The sequence below is a fragment of the Rhinoraja longicauda genome, chromosome 10, assembly GCF_053455715.1.
Source record: "Rhinoraja longicauda isolate Sanriku21f chromosome 10, sRhiLon1.1, whole genome shotgun sequence".
Lineage (NCBI taxonomy): Eukaryota > Metazoa > Chordata > Chondrichthyes > Rajiformes > Arhynchobatidae > Rhinoraja > Rhinoraja longicauda.
The window spans coordinates 42,017,873-42,031,755 of NC_135962.1; the positions used below are offsets into that span (position 1 = coordinate 42,017,873).

At 36.1% G+C, this 13,883-nt stretch overlaps 1 protein-coding gene across 3 annotated transcripts in view; it reads left to right on the forward strand.

Moving 5' to 3' along the window:
* ppm1aa (protein phosphatase, Mg2+/Mn2+ dependent, 1Aa) overlaps window positions 1-13,062 on the forward strand; it is a 36,930-nt gene extending 23,868 nt beyond the window's left edge. For all 3 annotated transcript variants that reach the window (XM_078406754.1, XM_078406753.1, XM_078406755.1), the window contains 2 exons: window positions 2,106-2,160; window positions 7,726-13,062. In XM_078406754.1, coding sequence (XP_078262880.1) covers window positions 2,106-2,160; window positions 7,726-7,755 — 85 coding nt within the window. In that variant the 3' untranslated portion in view covers window positions 7,756-13,062. The remainder of the gene's footprint in view (window positions 1-2,105; window positions 2,161-7,725) is intronic.
* Window positions 13,063-13,883: the final 821 nt, after the last annotated feature.

Sequence of the window (13,883 nt, forward strand, 5' to 3'; positions counted from 1 at the left end):
AAGTGATATAGAAAGGTCAGGTAAATGAGCAAATAGTGGAAAATATAAAATTGTCTGTTTGATTGGAAAAATAAGAGAAAGAAGCATATTGCCTAAATGGTGAGAGATTGCAGAGCAGAAAGATGCAGAGAATCTGGGTTTCTGAACACATGATTGCAAAAGATCATGCAAGTATCAGGTATCAAAATCATGAGCAAGAGCTTTAGCAGCACCGCAGGAATGAAAGTAGGCAGACTAGTTGATGTATTGATTATGTAAGGAGTAGCTTACCCTGGGATTGGTAGAACATTAAGGTTGTAAATAGATTGGTTCAGCTTTAGACAATTTCCAAAAGGAAGTTTGAATTTTTTTGTTATTCCAAAACCATGATATTGGCACATTTTGAAAATAATTTGGTAAATCCAGAGCAGGATGTTGAACCAGAGGCTTTGATAACTTGGTGGCAATATAAAAGTTCAAAAGGATATTGGTGAGAAAACTGGGTCTCCTGAGCATGCATGCTAAATCTAACGATTTGAGTGATGCTGCAAGAATGATGATGCCAGATATGGACAGGAAAGAGGAGGGGACGATACAGGGGAGAGTAAAATGATTCATTGTTGGGAAATTCCAGTGGGAATATGAAGAGAAAAAAAACATTTCAGGTGTACTCTGGCAATGATGATTAGATAGAAGAATGTTGTCTTGCTCAGATGGATAAACTCAGTATGACTAATGTTTACTTAAACTGTAGCTTAAATTTGGGTGTGTTTGTAAACTGGAAAAGAAACATGCCTATATTGTATCCATATAGCAACAGGGTGGTGCAACACGCATAAATTTTCTTTGACTGCTCCAGCTTCCTCCTAATCCAAAAGACATATAGTTAGATATGATAATTGGCCACTGTAAATTGTGTGTGGTACAAATGGGTCATAGAATCCAGGAGGAGTGAATAGGAATGTGGTGAAAATTAACCACATTCTCTTGATTGCTCTTGAATCAGCAAAGACTCGAACTGAATGAGCTCCTTCTCCATCATAATAAAGTAAAATTCTGGATGTGACCATCAACAACAGTAGTTGCTAGTGACATTTTATGTCAATTTATATGGAACATTATTCATGAGTCACAACAATAATAAATAAATTATTGTTGCAATTCATGAAGGCTTAAAAAAACGGAATAAAATGGTGAAATCGAAATGGTTTGTCATACCAAGACAACAAAAAAAATGAAGCTGTACTTACAGGTTCCCCTGAGATGATCAAAAGTAAGTAGTGTTTTTAGTTACTATTGCAATTTTAACTTTTATGTAAACATTTGGTAGTTCCCCAGTTCTCTTCTGTATTTTGGTAAATAACATAAATATTTTATGATTATAGAGCCAATAAGTCCTAGAGTTATACAGCATAGAAATAGGCCATATAGCCTATCGCATCTAAACGTCCATCATGCCGATCTATATTAAACCCACTTGCCTGCATTAATTCCATCATCCCTCTATGCCCAGCTTATTGGAGTACCTGTCAAGATGCATTTTAAATGTTATCAATGTTCCTGCCTCCACTACCTCTGGCATCTCATACCAGATATCAACTATTCTTTGTGAAACATTTACCCTTTAAATCTTTAAACCCCATCCCTCTCATCTTAAACCAATGCCCTATAGTTTTAGACACCCCTAGCATGGGAAACTGACAGTGGCTATCTACCTTACCTATAGCCCCAATATTTGTAGATGCCATGACACAGTTTATTCTAATAAAGATGATATACAATTTGTCATTTTGAACACTTCTGGAATGGGATCATTTTAAAGTTATGGAATTGAAAACACATTTTGATGGGAGTATTTAATTTTGAGTTGAGCATATCATTACATGGAATTCTTCCATTCTTTAACTTAATAGCATTTTAAAATTTACTATTTGAATGGTCAGATTAAAAGTTCTAATGTTTAGGAAGTTCTAATGATTCTTTAATGCTTAATTAATTTTAAGAAATAAATTGCCAATCATTTAATAGCAAACACATTTCATTTTACTGATAACTATTTTGGTGCCATTAACCCAAATGCATGCATGAAATATTTATGTTTTAATACCTGTTTTTATTTACTTTAGGCGGAGTGTTATTGAAGCAGTTTACCACAGACTGAATCCATGTAGAGCTGATGGTGTGAGTATCTGTACTTTTAACATAAATAGTTTAAAGTAATTAATTAATTATAGTGTGAACTCCATTATTATGTTTGCAGAATCGGTAGAAGCTGGTAACATGCCAGGCCAAAAATTCTGAACATTTGTTATAATTGTGCAGTTTGTGTACTAAAGGTCCACCATTAGTAGCAATTCTAGAATGCCAAAAATCATGGTTTTATATAAATCGATATATTACTAAAACTCTGTGTCGCAGTGAGGGATGTGAGGATGTTTGTGATGTGAGGATATTTGTTGTTTATTTTGGCCGCCTGTGACAAAAGAGCTGAATGGGAATGATAGTGCATACCGTTGACTTCAAGAAAGCCTTTGACCAAATGTGATCCATTAGCCTGTGTAAAACTGATTTCAGTAGGAATCAAAGGGAGAAAAAAGTCACCCAAACTCCATGACATCATTGCAGACACTATTGAGGATGCTATCGTGGACCCAACCATCTTCAGCTGATGGTTCAATTACTTTCCTTCTGATCGTAAATTTGAGTGTGGATATTCATTCATGTTGAATTCACAATGTTAAGTTCAATTCACCATTCCACAGAAAGTGAAGCTGCCTATGCCAAATTGCAGCAAGAATGATGATAGTCTTTTCAGCAACTCAATTCAAACTAGTTATGCCTCGTTGTTCTCATTCTTTTAATGCAGTGACAACTTTTTCCTTTTTTATTTATAGTGTGAAATATTGATTAATTTGACTATCCTACTATAGACTACTGTAGTAATCAAAGGAATTTATTAGTTTTTGAAGCATGTACAAGAATATTTTCATCATAAGTATGTTTCCGGTCATCCAACATCAAAGACCCTTTTTTCCCCCCTTCTTATTTCCTTTTTAAGTATGCTCCTCAGTTAGTAAAACTCCTTCAGGAATGCACTTGATCCCTGTTGTCTATACCTGTCCCATGCCTCCATTTTTCTGACCAGAGCCTCAATTTCTCTCGTCATCCAAGCTTCCTTACTCCCACTTGCCTTAACCTTCATCTAACAGTAGGATGCAATGCCCTGAACTCGTCATCACACTTTTAAAAGCATCCCACTTTCCGGTTGTTCCTTTGCCCGCAAAAACCTTCTCCAATCAACTTAACCAAGTTCCTGGTTATGGCCTCAAATTTGGCCTTTCCCCAGTTCAGAAATTTAACTCATGGGCCTGCTCTGTCTTTATCAATAGCTGTTTTAAAGTTAATAGACCAGTGATCACTGGTACAAAAAGGCTCTTCCATGAACAATTCAGACACTTGCCTGCCCTCTCCCCTGTAAGTCCCTCTATATATTGCCTGAGGAAACTTTCCTGGACATATTTAACAAATTCCACATTGTCTAAGTCTTTTGAGCTATGACAGTCCTACTCCAATTAGGAAAGTTAAAATCCCCATCTATGACAACACTATTAGTCTTGCAGCTGCCTCCATTCTCCTGGCATGTTTATTCTTCTAATTCAAGTTGACTATTTGGCGGACAAGAGTACACTCCCAACAAGGTGATTATTCCCTTTTTATTTCTTTTCTCCACCCATGTAGTCTCACTGGAGATATCAGTTATGTAATCTCGGACTACTGTTGTGACATTCTCTTTAACCACTAAAGCAAAATCCTCTCCTCTTTTACCCTGACCTCTATCTCTCGTACAGCACCTGTACCTTGGAACATTAAACTGCCAGTTCTTTCTCGCTCTTGGGTTGCCATAATGGTTACAACACTTCCAGGTTACTGTAACAACTACAACATCCAGTCGCATGAACCTAGCCATTTCCTAAGTTCACCCACCTTACCCATCTTGCATAAAATAGGTTCAATTTAATCCAACAGTCCTTCTGCATTCCCTGTAGTGCTCCTGCCTATTCTGTCCACTAAACGCGCTTTCATCACCTTCTATAATGACTACCAGCCTCTCGCCTACATTGGATACCACCCCCCCTGCCAATCTAGTTTAAATCCATTAGTGTAGCAGGAGTGAACGTGCCTGCTAGGATATTGGTTCACTTTTGCACTTTGGGGGGTCAAATGTAGGGAAAATATTCAATTATTGGCATGACCCTTAACAACATTGATGTACAGAGGGATCTTGGGGTTTAGGTCCATAACTCCCTGAAGGTGGCAATAAGTAGATGGCGGGGTACAGAAGTACCACGTGTATGATTGCTTTCATAGGTTGGGGCATTGAATATAAGAGTCAAGAAGTCATGTTGCAGCTTTAAAGGATTTTGGATAGCTGCATTTGGAGTATTGCATGCAGTTCTGGTTGCCCCATTACCAGAAGAATGAAGGAGGCTTTGGAAAGGGTGCAGAGGAGGTTTACCAGCAGTGTACTTGGATTAGGGTGTATTAGCTACAGGGAGTGGTTGGACAGATTTGGATTATTTTCACTGGAACGCTGGAGGTTGCAATGTGACCTGATAGAATTATATAAAATTGTGAGAGGTACACAAGACCGTCTGAACTTTTTTCCCAGGATGGAAAAAGCAAGTATTCGAGGGCATAGGCTCAATGTGAGAGGGACAAAATTTAAAGGAGACTAGACCAAGTGGATCTGTTGGGCCCAAACCTCTCCTGCATTGGTGCAGCACCCTCTCTTCTCCCCCTCCCCCCTCACCTCCTCACCCTCACTTCCTCCCCCTCATCTCCTCCCCTTCTCGCCTCCTCCCCCCTCGCCTCCTCCCTCCTCGCCTCTCCCCCCTCACCCCCTCCCCGTCACCTCCTCCCCCGCCACCTCCTCCTCACCTCCTCCCCCCTCACCTCCTCCTCACCTCCTCCCCCCTCACCTCTCTCCCCATCTCTCCCCCCTTTCCCTCCCCCCACCATCCCCCTCAACCCCCCCCCCTTATCTCCCCCCCCCCTCCCTCCCTCCCTAGGAGACAGATTTAAACTTTAAAATGTGAATAACTTTTAAAATATAACACCAATTTCAATTAAACCTTCCATTAGCACCAAAGGGACGACGGTGAGTAAGGTGGACTTAAAATTGTCAAATTTATGCAAATTAATTTAAAGCGATCTTACTAAATAAAGAGAAAAGTCAAATTACATAGATTCACCCATTCTATATTAAAGTAAATATCCCCTTAGATTGCACCATTTTCTTTAAAATATAAAAGCAAATATCAATTTCTGCACGATTTCTTCAAATAAAAATGACCCTTGAAACGTGAATATCTATACTGTGATACCACTGATCAGATTGAGCTTGGTCTTCACAGGTTTTAAGCATCCTGACAAAAAACTTCAAAGAACCTTGCATTATAATAACAATTATCATTAGCTATTAAAAACTTTGAACATTTGTTAAGCATATTTTTCTGTGCTGGAACATTTCAAATACTGCATCAGAAGTGTCATGCTAACCAAATTAAATGGAATGATATCACAATATCAAAATTATTGCAATTGCCATTGGCTTGTTTCCATGCCAACTTTGAGCAAGAGCAATCCAAAACCTTGCAGTTTCCTTCCTTTCAGACACTTGTTTCTTTACCAACTAGCTCCTCAACCTGTCCTGCCTCTTTCAGCAATCTCTGCACATATAACTCCAGATCTCTCTCTTCTTGTACCCTTAAAATTGAGTCTTCTACTTTCTTACCTCTTGCCATTCTTAGTAACAAAATGTAAACATTCATACTTCTCAGCTTTAAATTTCATCTGCCACCTGTCTGCCCATGTCCACTATCTTTCTTTATTATCCTTCTCACGGCAGACAATGCCTCCAAATTTTGTTTAATCTGTAAATTTGGAATTTATGCCCTTTACTCATAAATCCTAAATAATATATATAGATCAGAAAAGGAATGGTTTTAATACTGACCCTGAATGTCTCTTACCCTACACTGGCCCACAGTTGCAAAAACAGCCTTTCACTCCTGTGTTTTGTTTTGCTAATTAATCAATTTTTTGCACCTGCAATTATTGTCCATTTAATTCCATGATGTCAATTTACTGTGTGGCGCCTTTTGAAGCATGTTTCCCGTTTCAATCTTCTCTGTTAAGGGCCTATCCCAGTTACGTGATTTTTAAGGCGACTGCCGGCGACTGTCAAAGTCGTAGCAGATTGCCAACATTTTCTTTTACCCAATGACAATGACCAAGACAATGCCGAGTCAGGTCGCTACAAGCTACTTTTTTTGTGAAACTATCACCTGGCTAAGAGATTACACTGTCTTCGGAAACATCGCGAAATTCCCACGCTTACCTGACCGTCAAACTGTCGCCTCCAATCTACGTGTCAAATGTCCTGACGGTAAATAAATTGGTTAAACAAAACTATCTTCTGGTATCTTCAAATGCCTTTTCTTAATTTAATATTAATTGCTTCTAAATGCATCTGCGACAACCTAGCAAACCTGGGGACAGCATGCGACAGCGCCCGCAATAAGCTACGATACCTGGCGACAAGCCAGCTGTCACCAAGAAATTTCTATCTGGAATTTTTTTCCGCGACGCGCCGAGATCCGCTACGATTCATTGAAGACTCCTCATGATCATGCGCGCGACACCCTGGCGAATGTTCGGCGACAGCCTAGTCGCCGGCATTTGCCTTAAAATCGCCTAAGTGGGACAGGTCCTTTACTTCATCAAAAACTTTGTTAATTGTAATTTGGCTTTAACAGGTTTATGCTGGCTTTCTCCGAGCAAGCCAATTTCAAATCATGTCTAAACTGCACAAAATAAAGGATTGAATTATATGAAGTAATCCTTTGTATCATGTACTTTGCAGGGAAGGCTTGCAGAAAACAATATTGGCTCTGGGTGTTGTGTACTTATTCTTTCATGGGATGGGGAAGTTGGTTATGTTCATTTGCTGTTTTCGCAAGCATTGGAAAAGGTTTAAATAGATGTTGTTAACCAAATAATTTTTGAATTAGCTATTGAATAATTAACTTTGGTTTTTTTTAAACTTTGGTTTTTTCTGGTGCTCTTTTCAAGGTGAAGGGGTTAGTTTGAAATGGCTGTTACAACTCCCAAATCTCTTTCAATGTTAATTTTTAATCCTTTTGTACTTCCTTTGCTTGATACACAAACTTTGTCTACCATTTCCAGAAAATGTTATGCTGTTGTGTAATTAATCCTCTTAACTGGCACATTAATTAGAGTAGATAATATCTCATGAATTTCAAATGATTTTGCAATGTTCAGTTTTCTTGTCTGAGAAATTGTATGTAAATTTAAAGATATCAAGGAATACTAATAACTCCTATTATATCAAAATTTTGAATTGCTACTTCCAATTCTCATGGTCTTAACTTCAAAACAGTATCACGAAATAAATTATTATAACAGCAGAAATAGAACCTATGGGTTCACTTGGGTTAAGGTTGTTAAAGTCCCAAAGCCACTGACAGAGTTTTGACAACCACTGGGAATTTTTACTCAATATGTGCAACTGCTGAATTAAAATATTGTTTGTATTTACTATAAGCTATCAATTCAGTCCAAATTATTATGGTTGCTAACTCTTTGAAGTCTGGGTTGTCTAGAGATTTCTGCATGTGTGGGCACTCCAGACTTTGAAGAGTTATACTTCTTCTCTTTATCAAGGAACCATCATTCACAGATGACACATGGTAGCTGCCAACCAGGATGATTGCATACATCCACAAACAAGGCCATCAAGTATCCATGAATCACACAAGTCTTCACAAGATTGTTTAATTTTACGAAAAGATTTCAGAGGATGCGAATACAATATCGAAATTCTGCAATCAGCAATGATTCAGTAGGGATGTGATTTGTTTAGTGGCTGGAAATACACGATTGAATTATTTTTACTACAAATTGGGCATTTTTGATTTAATCCTGTTAACTTGAAAGTGCAATTTTGTCTTTTTTAAAAAGCGTCTATTTAATGGAATATGACCTTTCAAAGCGTATTGAAACTTGATGTCCATAGCTGGTACAGATGTAACAGTTGAGCATCCAGATTATCAAAACAAGAATCTCGCATCTAACTTTTCAATTTATTTCCCAATGCCAGAGTATTTGAATGGTCTAAAATTTAAATTTCAGGTTTGGCAGACTGAACATGTAAAATAAATGCTCACTTATTGATTATCTTATAGATCACACTTGTATCATAACATTACTGTGGACTTTATAAAAGCTGACTTTTACACTGTTGTGCAAAGTGATTTATTGGCACATACAATGCCATGTTTCTAATTTTGTAGCATTTAGCAAAGGTGTGAATGTTTTTAAGTGGCAGAGTGACCTGTGGGAAATCTATTACATGCAAAACTTACACAAGATTGTACCAACGTTTAGTTGTGTTATTTTATATTTTAGTGCTCCTTTAACACCTTGCCATCTCCATAAATTATTAAATGGTTAACGTTTCTTCATAGGTTTAATCATCTGTGTATCAGCCAAGTTACCAAGCTAGTATCACTGTACTGGCCAATGAGATATGCTGGTTGTAGTAATAGAAGTTGTTTGGTAAACTTTTCTTCCTTTCAATAAGTAATGATCTTTGATAATATAACTTCTTGACCCATTTATCAAGAATGATAATTCTTACACTGTTATTGCCCAATAGCTTGAATTTTCACTTTATAAACACATGAAATGAAATGGTTTATTTTAGAAATTCAAAGTACTGAGTAGGCTTTGGTCTGATTTCCAAATCTATTATCTTACATTTCCCATTGAATATACAATGAAGTGCCTTTATAAAATCAGCAGGAATGAGAAATAGATTCATTCTCCACACTATTAAATAACTTCTTTAATGATAGTTAACAATCCATGGCATAGTATATTAGTCTTTAAATATATCCACAAAGGGCAAATAACATTTCAGGATTAACCTTTACCTTCCAAGTAATTCAGAATAGCAGATTTTTCAATATCGCTGCGCATGCTTATTTGTATTTAATGTTTTATTATAACAAAATTGAATGCAGAATTACTTTCTCATTGTACTAAACCATTCTTGAAATATTTTCCAAAAGTAGAGAATTAAACAAAGATTTTTTAATTGAAGGGGGAAGGTTTTATTTAAATGTGTTATCCTGGGGCCATGTGTAAATCTATCTTCAATGAATTTGAGTACATGAAAAGGGATTCATTATATTCAGTTGGATTCCAAACAATTAAATAGACAATTTAATGACAATCAAATGAGCTTCCAATTTTATGAACTAAAATTGCAGATTGTGAATTGGGTTTTGTTGATCTTATCAAAGTAAATTTATTTTAACAGTTTTAAAAATTTGCATTGAATAGAATTTGAGAATGGAATTCCCCTGATGACAAAATAGAGCGTTTATTTTTTGTGGCTTTGGAGTCGAAATATCATGTTATTGAAAGATTCAGTAGTCAGTTCTTGAGGATGTTCATCATAACATTTTTATCATGGTGACTATAATTCCCTAAATAATTGCAAAGGAAAATGTACTAAAATGCCTAATTTTTCCATATAAATAAAGAAGCATCAATATTTTCAATTAAATATTGCTGTTTCAGAGTTACATAGATACATAGACAATAGGTGCAGGAGTAGGCCATTCGGCCCTTTGAGCCAGCACTGCTATTCAATGTGATCATGGCTAATCATCCACAATCAGTACCCCGTTCCTTCCTTCTACCCCATATCCCTCGATTCCGGTAGCCCTAAGAGCTCTATCTAACTCTTGAATGCATCCAGTGAATCGGCCTCAACTGCCTTCTGAGGCAGAGAATTCCACAAATTCACAACTCTGTGTGAAAAGGTTTTTCCTCATCTCAGTTCTAAATGGCCTACCCGTTATTCTTAAACTGTGGCCCCTGGTTATGGACTCCCCCAACATTAGGAACATGTTTCCTGCATCAAGCGTGTCCAATCCCTTGTAGACAGTCAAATTAAAAATCTGAAATTGCTTTAGAAGCGACTTTTTAATTCCTCTCTCATTTTTCCTTGTATTGTAAGTGCACATTTCTTCTAAGATATTGCAAAATATTGTAACCTATTAAATATTCATTGAAACCCAGTAATATCATGTGTAGTGTGGACCTGACTCTTTCTTTCTCTTACTGAGGTAAATTTTTACAGGGTATTGAACTCTGATTAAATTGAGTCCATCACTATCTAGTTAGAGTAACTGCACTATTTAACAAACAAAATGCCCTTTTACAATATTATGGTTTAAGAGGGGACATTATTGAATTCTGAGATTTGTGGAATTCGTAGTTGTACGCATTAAATGGCATAATAAACACAGCTCTTAAAGTAATACCTAAATTATTTTTACTTTTAAAAAAAGCATTAATAACCCCTAAGTGAAACGCTCCCTTAGGTGGAGCATAATTTTTAAGGCAAGGAAGATTTTGACATTAATAGCAGTGATAGAAAACTTTTCAAATGAACTCAATAATATTGCGTAAACAGATCTATTAATTTGAATGACTTGGTGATATATGTATCTTAGAAAATTGGTTATAACTAGGGCTGGAATTTTTTGTTTAGTATTGATTCAGTAAAACATTGCCTTTTGCTTTTGTTGCCATGCTTAACAAAACCGATAGAATTCAGTTTTTTTTAAATAGTCATGGCTGACATATATCTGTAAACTGAAAGTGCAATGTACCATGATTTGAAAGTTGATTGCACTAAGTTTAAAGGAATGCACTTGCAGGACATAGTGATGAAGACTGTCTTTATTCTTTTATAAGAAGTGGATTTTGTCAATCTTGGTATTTTATTCAAATGTTCAGGAAACTAAAGTGCTACTTATTAACATGCCAGGAAATTAGATTAGTATGGAAAGTTATGCTATCTTTAACAATGTCTCGGTGCATTTTGTTTTGTGCAAAAGGTTTTTGCTGTTTGATTTAAATACTGCAGACCATTCATGAAGTTTGTACAAGGTAATATAACTTCTGGAGAGAAATCACTCAACATTTTGGCATTTTTCTTTGACATAATTAAGATCAATCTTTTTTTTACCCCATTTAAGTATATTTTTACTCTATTTTCCATTGCAAGACTTCTGACCATCATGTCCCAAGGACATATTGAATAGGCTACGTGTGTGTGTATTGAAAGCCAAGCACAGTCCTCTTGAGAGGTTACCTTTGCCGGAGTGGAGTCTGCCATTTGGGGGAATACTCACAGTGGGGCTTTGGCTGATGTTTGTTTTCAGTGTTTAAACTAAAAAAAAATCCAGCCCTGGTTACAGTTTTTATGAATTTACATTTTTACAGCTAAAATTTTAAATTGGAAGACAATATCTTTGAATAAATTTCTCCAAGTGAGCTGGGAGAATTTCTCCAAGTGAGCTTTATTGTGATAAATCCTGGATATTCTGGCCCTTCACTATTACAGCTGTTCAGTAGATCATTTGACTGTTTTAGCCTGTTTTACTCGTATTGCTGCTATGCTTTAGTTAAAATACTTTAAATTTATTTTGATAAATTGATTAGAATCACTATTTTCATTTAAATGTAACTGTTCCCATTGTTTCAACTGTGTTCAACTAGGACCGAAATTGTTGTGAATATTTGGAAGAACTTTAAAAATTGAAGGTTGTTGATTTAGGAAGGCAAACCATTTCTAATCTTTGCTCAGCTTTGCTTCAAAGTTTCAAAATAACTGAAGTTTTGATCTGAGACGTCATTAGTACAAAACCAAGTGTGTATAGCTTTTGAAACAAAAAGCTGCAGATGCTGGAAATATAAATGAAAATACTGGAAGCTCTCAGCAGATCGGGAAGTATCTGTGGGAACAAAACAAGGTTAATGCCAAGGTTGTGGGAAAATATGTATGTTTAAGTTGCAGAGATAGTCAGGTACAGCAGACCAAAGCTGCCAGATAGCAGTTACTTTGAAAACTGACAATTGGAAAAGAAATGAAATTGAGAGGGAAAACTTTGTGTATGCCTGAAATTGTTAAACTAAATATTAGATCTTAAGGGTTGTAACATCCCGAGTTAGGAGATTAGTTGTTGTTCCTTAAGTTTATACTGCACATAGTTGGGGCAATGTGAATGAGTGGGGCAGAATTTTTTTTAAGCGATTAGAAGCAACCTCAAAGGTTTTTTGCAAAGTAATCAGGAGGCCACATCGTAAGCACCAAATTATACATCTCCTGCGCTCTACAAATTAAATAATCTCGAATTTTTCCAGTTCTGATAGTTTGTCCTTGGTGTGAAACATGGATTGCTTCACTTATTCTGCTTGATTTGCTGACCGCTTGCCGTATTTTCTGCAAATTGTTTTTGCTGTCTTATGCAATAAATATCTAACTTTCTTCTCTTACTGTTCCTTATATTGTGATGTCAGATAATATAACTGTAATCACACCAGTTTGCCTTACTACGCTCTTGGAAAACACTGTCCTGGCACATTGCAAAAGAAAGGATTATGCTATAATCTGTTCATTTAAAACTGAAATTTGTGCTTATTTCCAACAATTTCATCCCCAAGAACACCAGTAAATATATGTTATGTTTATAATGATTTGACTTGACTAATATTAGTTATCGGGTAATATCTATATACAGCTGGACATTTCTTCACATGCACATTCATTTTTAAAAATCATAAAATAGCTACAATGGAAAATTTGTACTTTAGCAAAGAAAACTATTATAATTTCAGTAAGATGTAATTTAATTTTTATTCAATTGAACATGTTGGTATGTAGAATGTGTAACTAGATATTGTTCACAGCTATTAACCTGAGGAATCATTTTGTGTTTACAATGTGCTTGTTAATTGTATATTTTGTATAATATACTGATCCCAACTCCAAAGCAAATATCGTGTGAATTTAATTTTTAATTGTGAGGTTGTACTATGTGCTGGAGTCAATTGAACAAATTGCCTATGTTTGTTTGTAGATTGTGAAAGATTGGAATACAATTGTGGCTGAATAATAGTGTCATTAATTAATTAAAGTGTCAGGCAACTATATCAGATTTTTGTCTCTTTAAATTATGGAGCTTGCATGAATGGATTGGTGAACATTATCACATGAAATATTTATCGTTCAGTTTCCACACCTCCGATACTTGTATTAGGTTATCAGAAACTTGTATGCTCTTTATCTGAATCTGATACACAATAGTCAAAAACCAAAATTAGTGGATGGTATCAATATGAGATTTAAAAATTGAAAATTGTGAAAAGCACTCGGCAGTCAGCATCTATGGAGAGAAAAGCAGAAGCATTTTGGGTCCATGGTCTTTAATCATTGGTTCTGATGAAGGGTAATTGGTCTTGCATGTTAACTTCATTTCTCCCCACAAAACAATATTATTAGCAAAAAATAAAATGCTGGTGGAACTCAGCGTGTCAGGCAGCATCTGTGGAGAGAATGGACAAAAACCTTTTAGGGGTCAGGACCCTTTTTCACACTGCTTCATCTGAAGAAGAGTTCAAATCCAAACATGGCCAGTCCATTACTTCCTTCCAGAGATGATGCCCAACCCGCTAAGTTCCTCCAGCACTTTGTTTTTGCTCGAGATTTCAGCATCTGCAATCTCTTATGTCTTGATTATTATGAACAATTTGTATTTTTATTGAACATACAAAACAATGGAAAGGCATTAATAGTTTTCTTCTGGTGTGGTGCTGATTACAATTTCTTGATTTCCCAATATGCTGCACCTTAGGATAATAGTTTGGGTTTTTTCTCCCCTATTCTTAACTCTTGTTTTTGAATGTATCATTTGAAAGTATCCAAGAGAAAGCAAAATTGTAATTATGGATCACAATTTAAT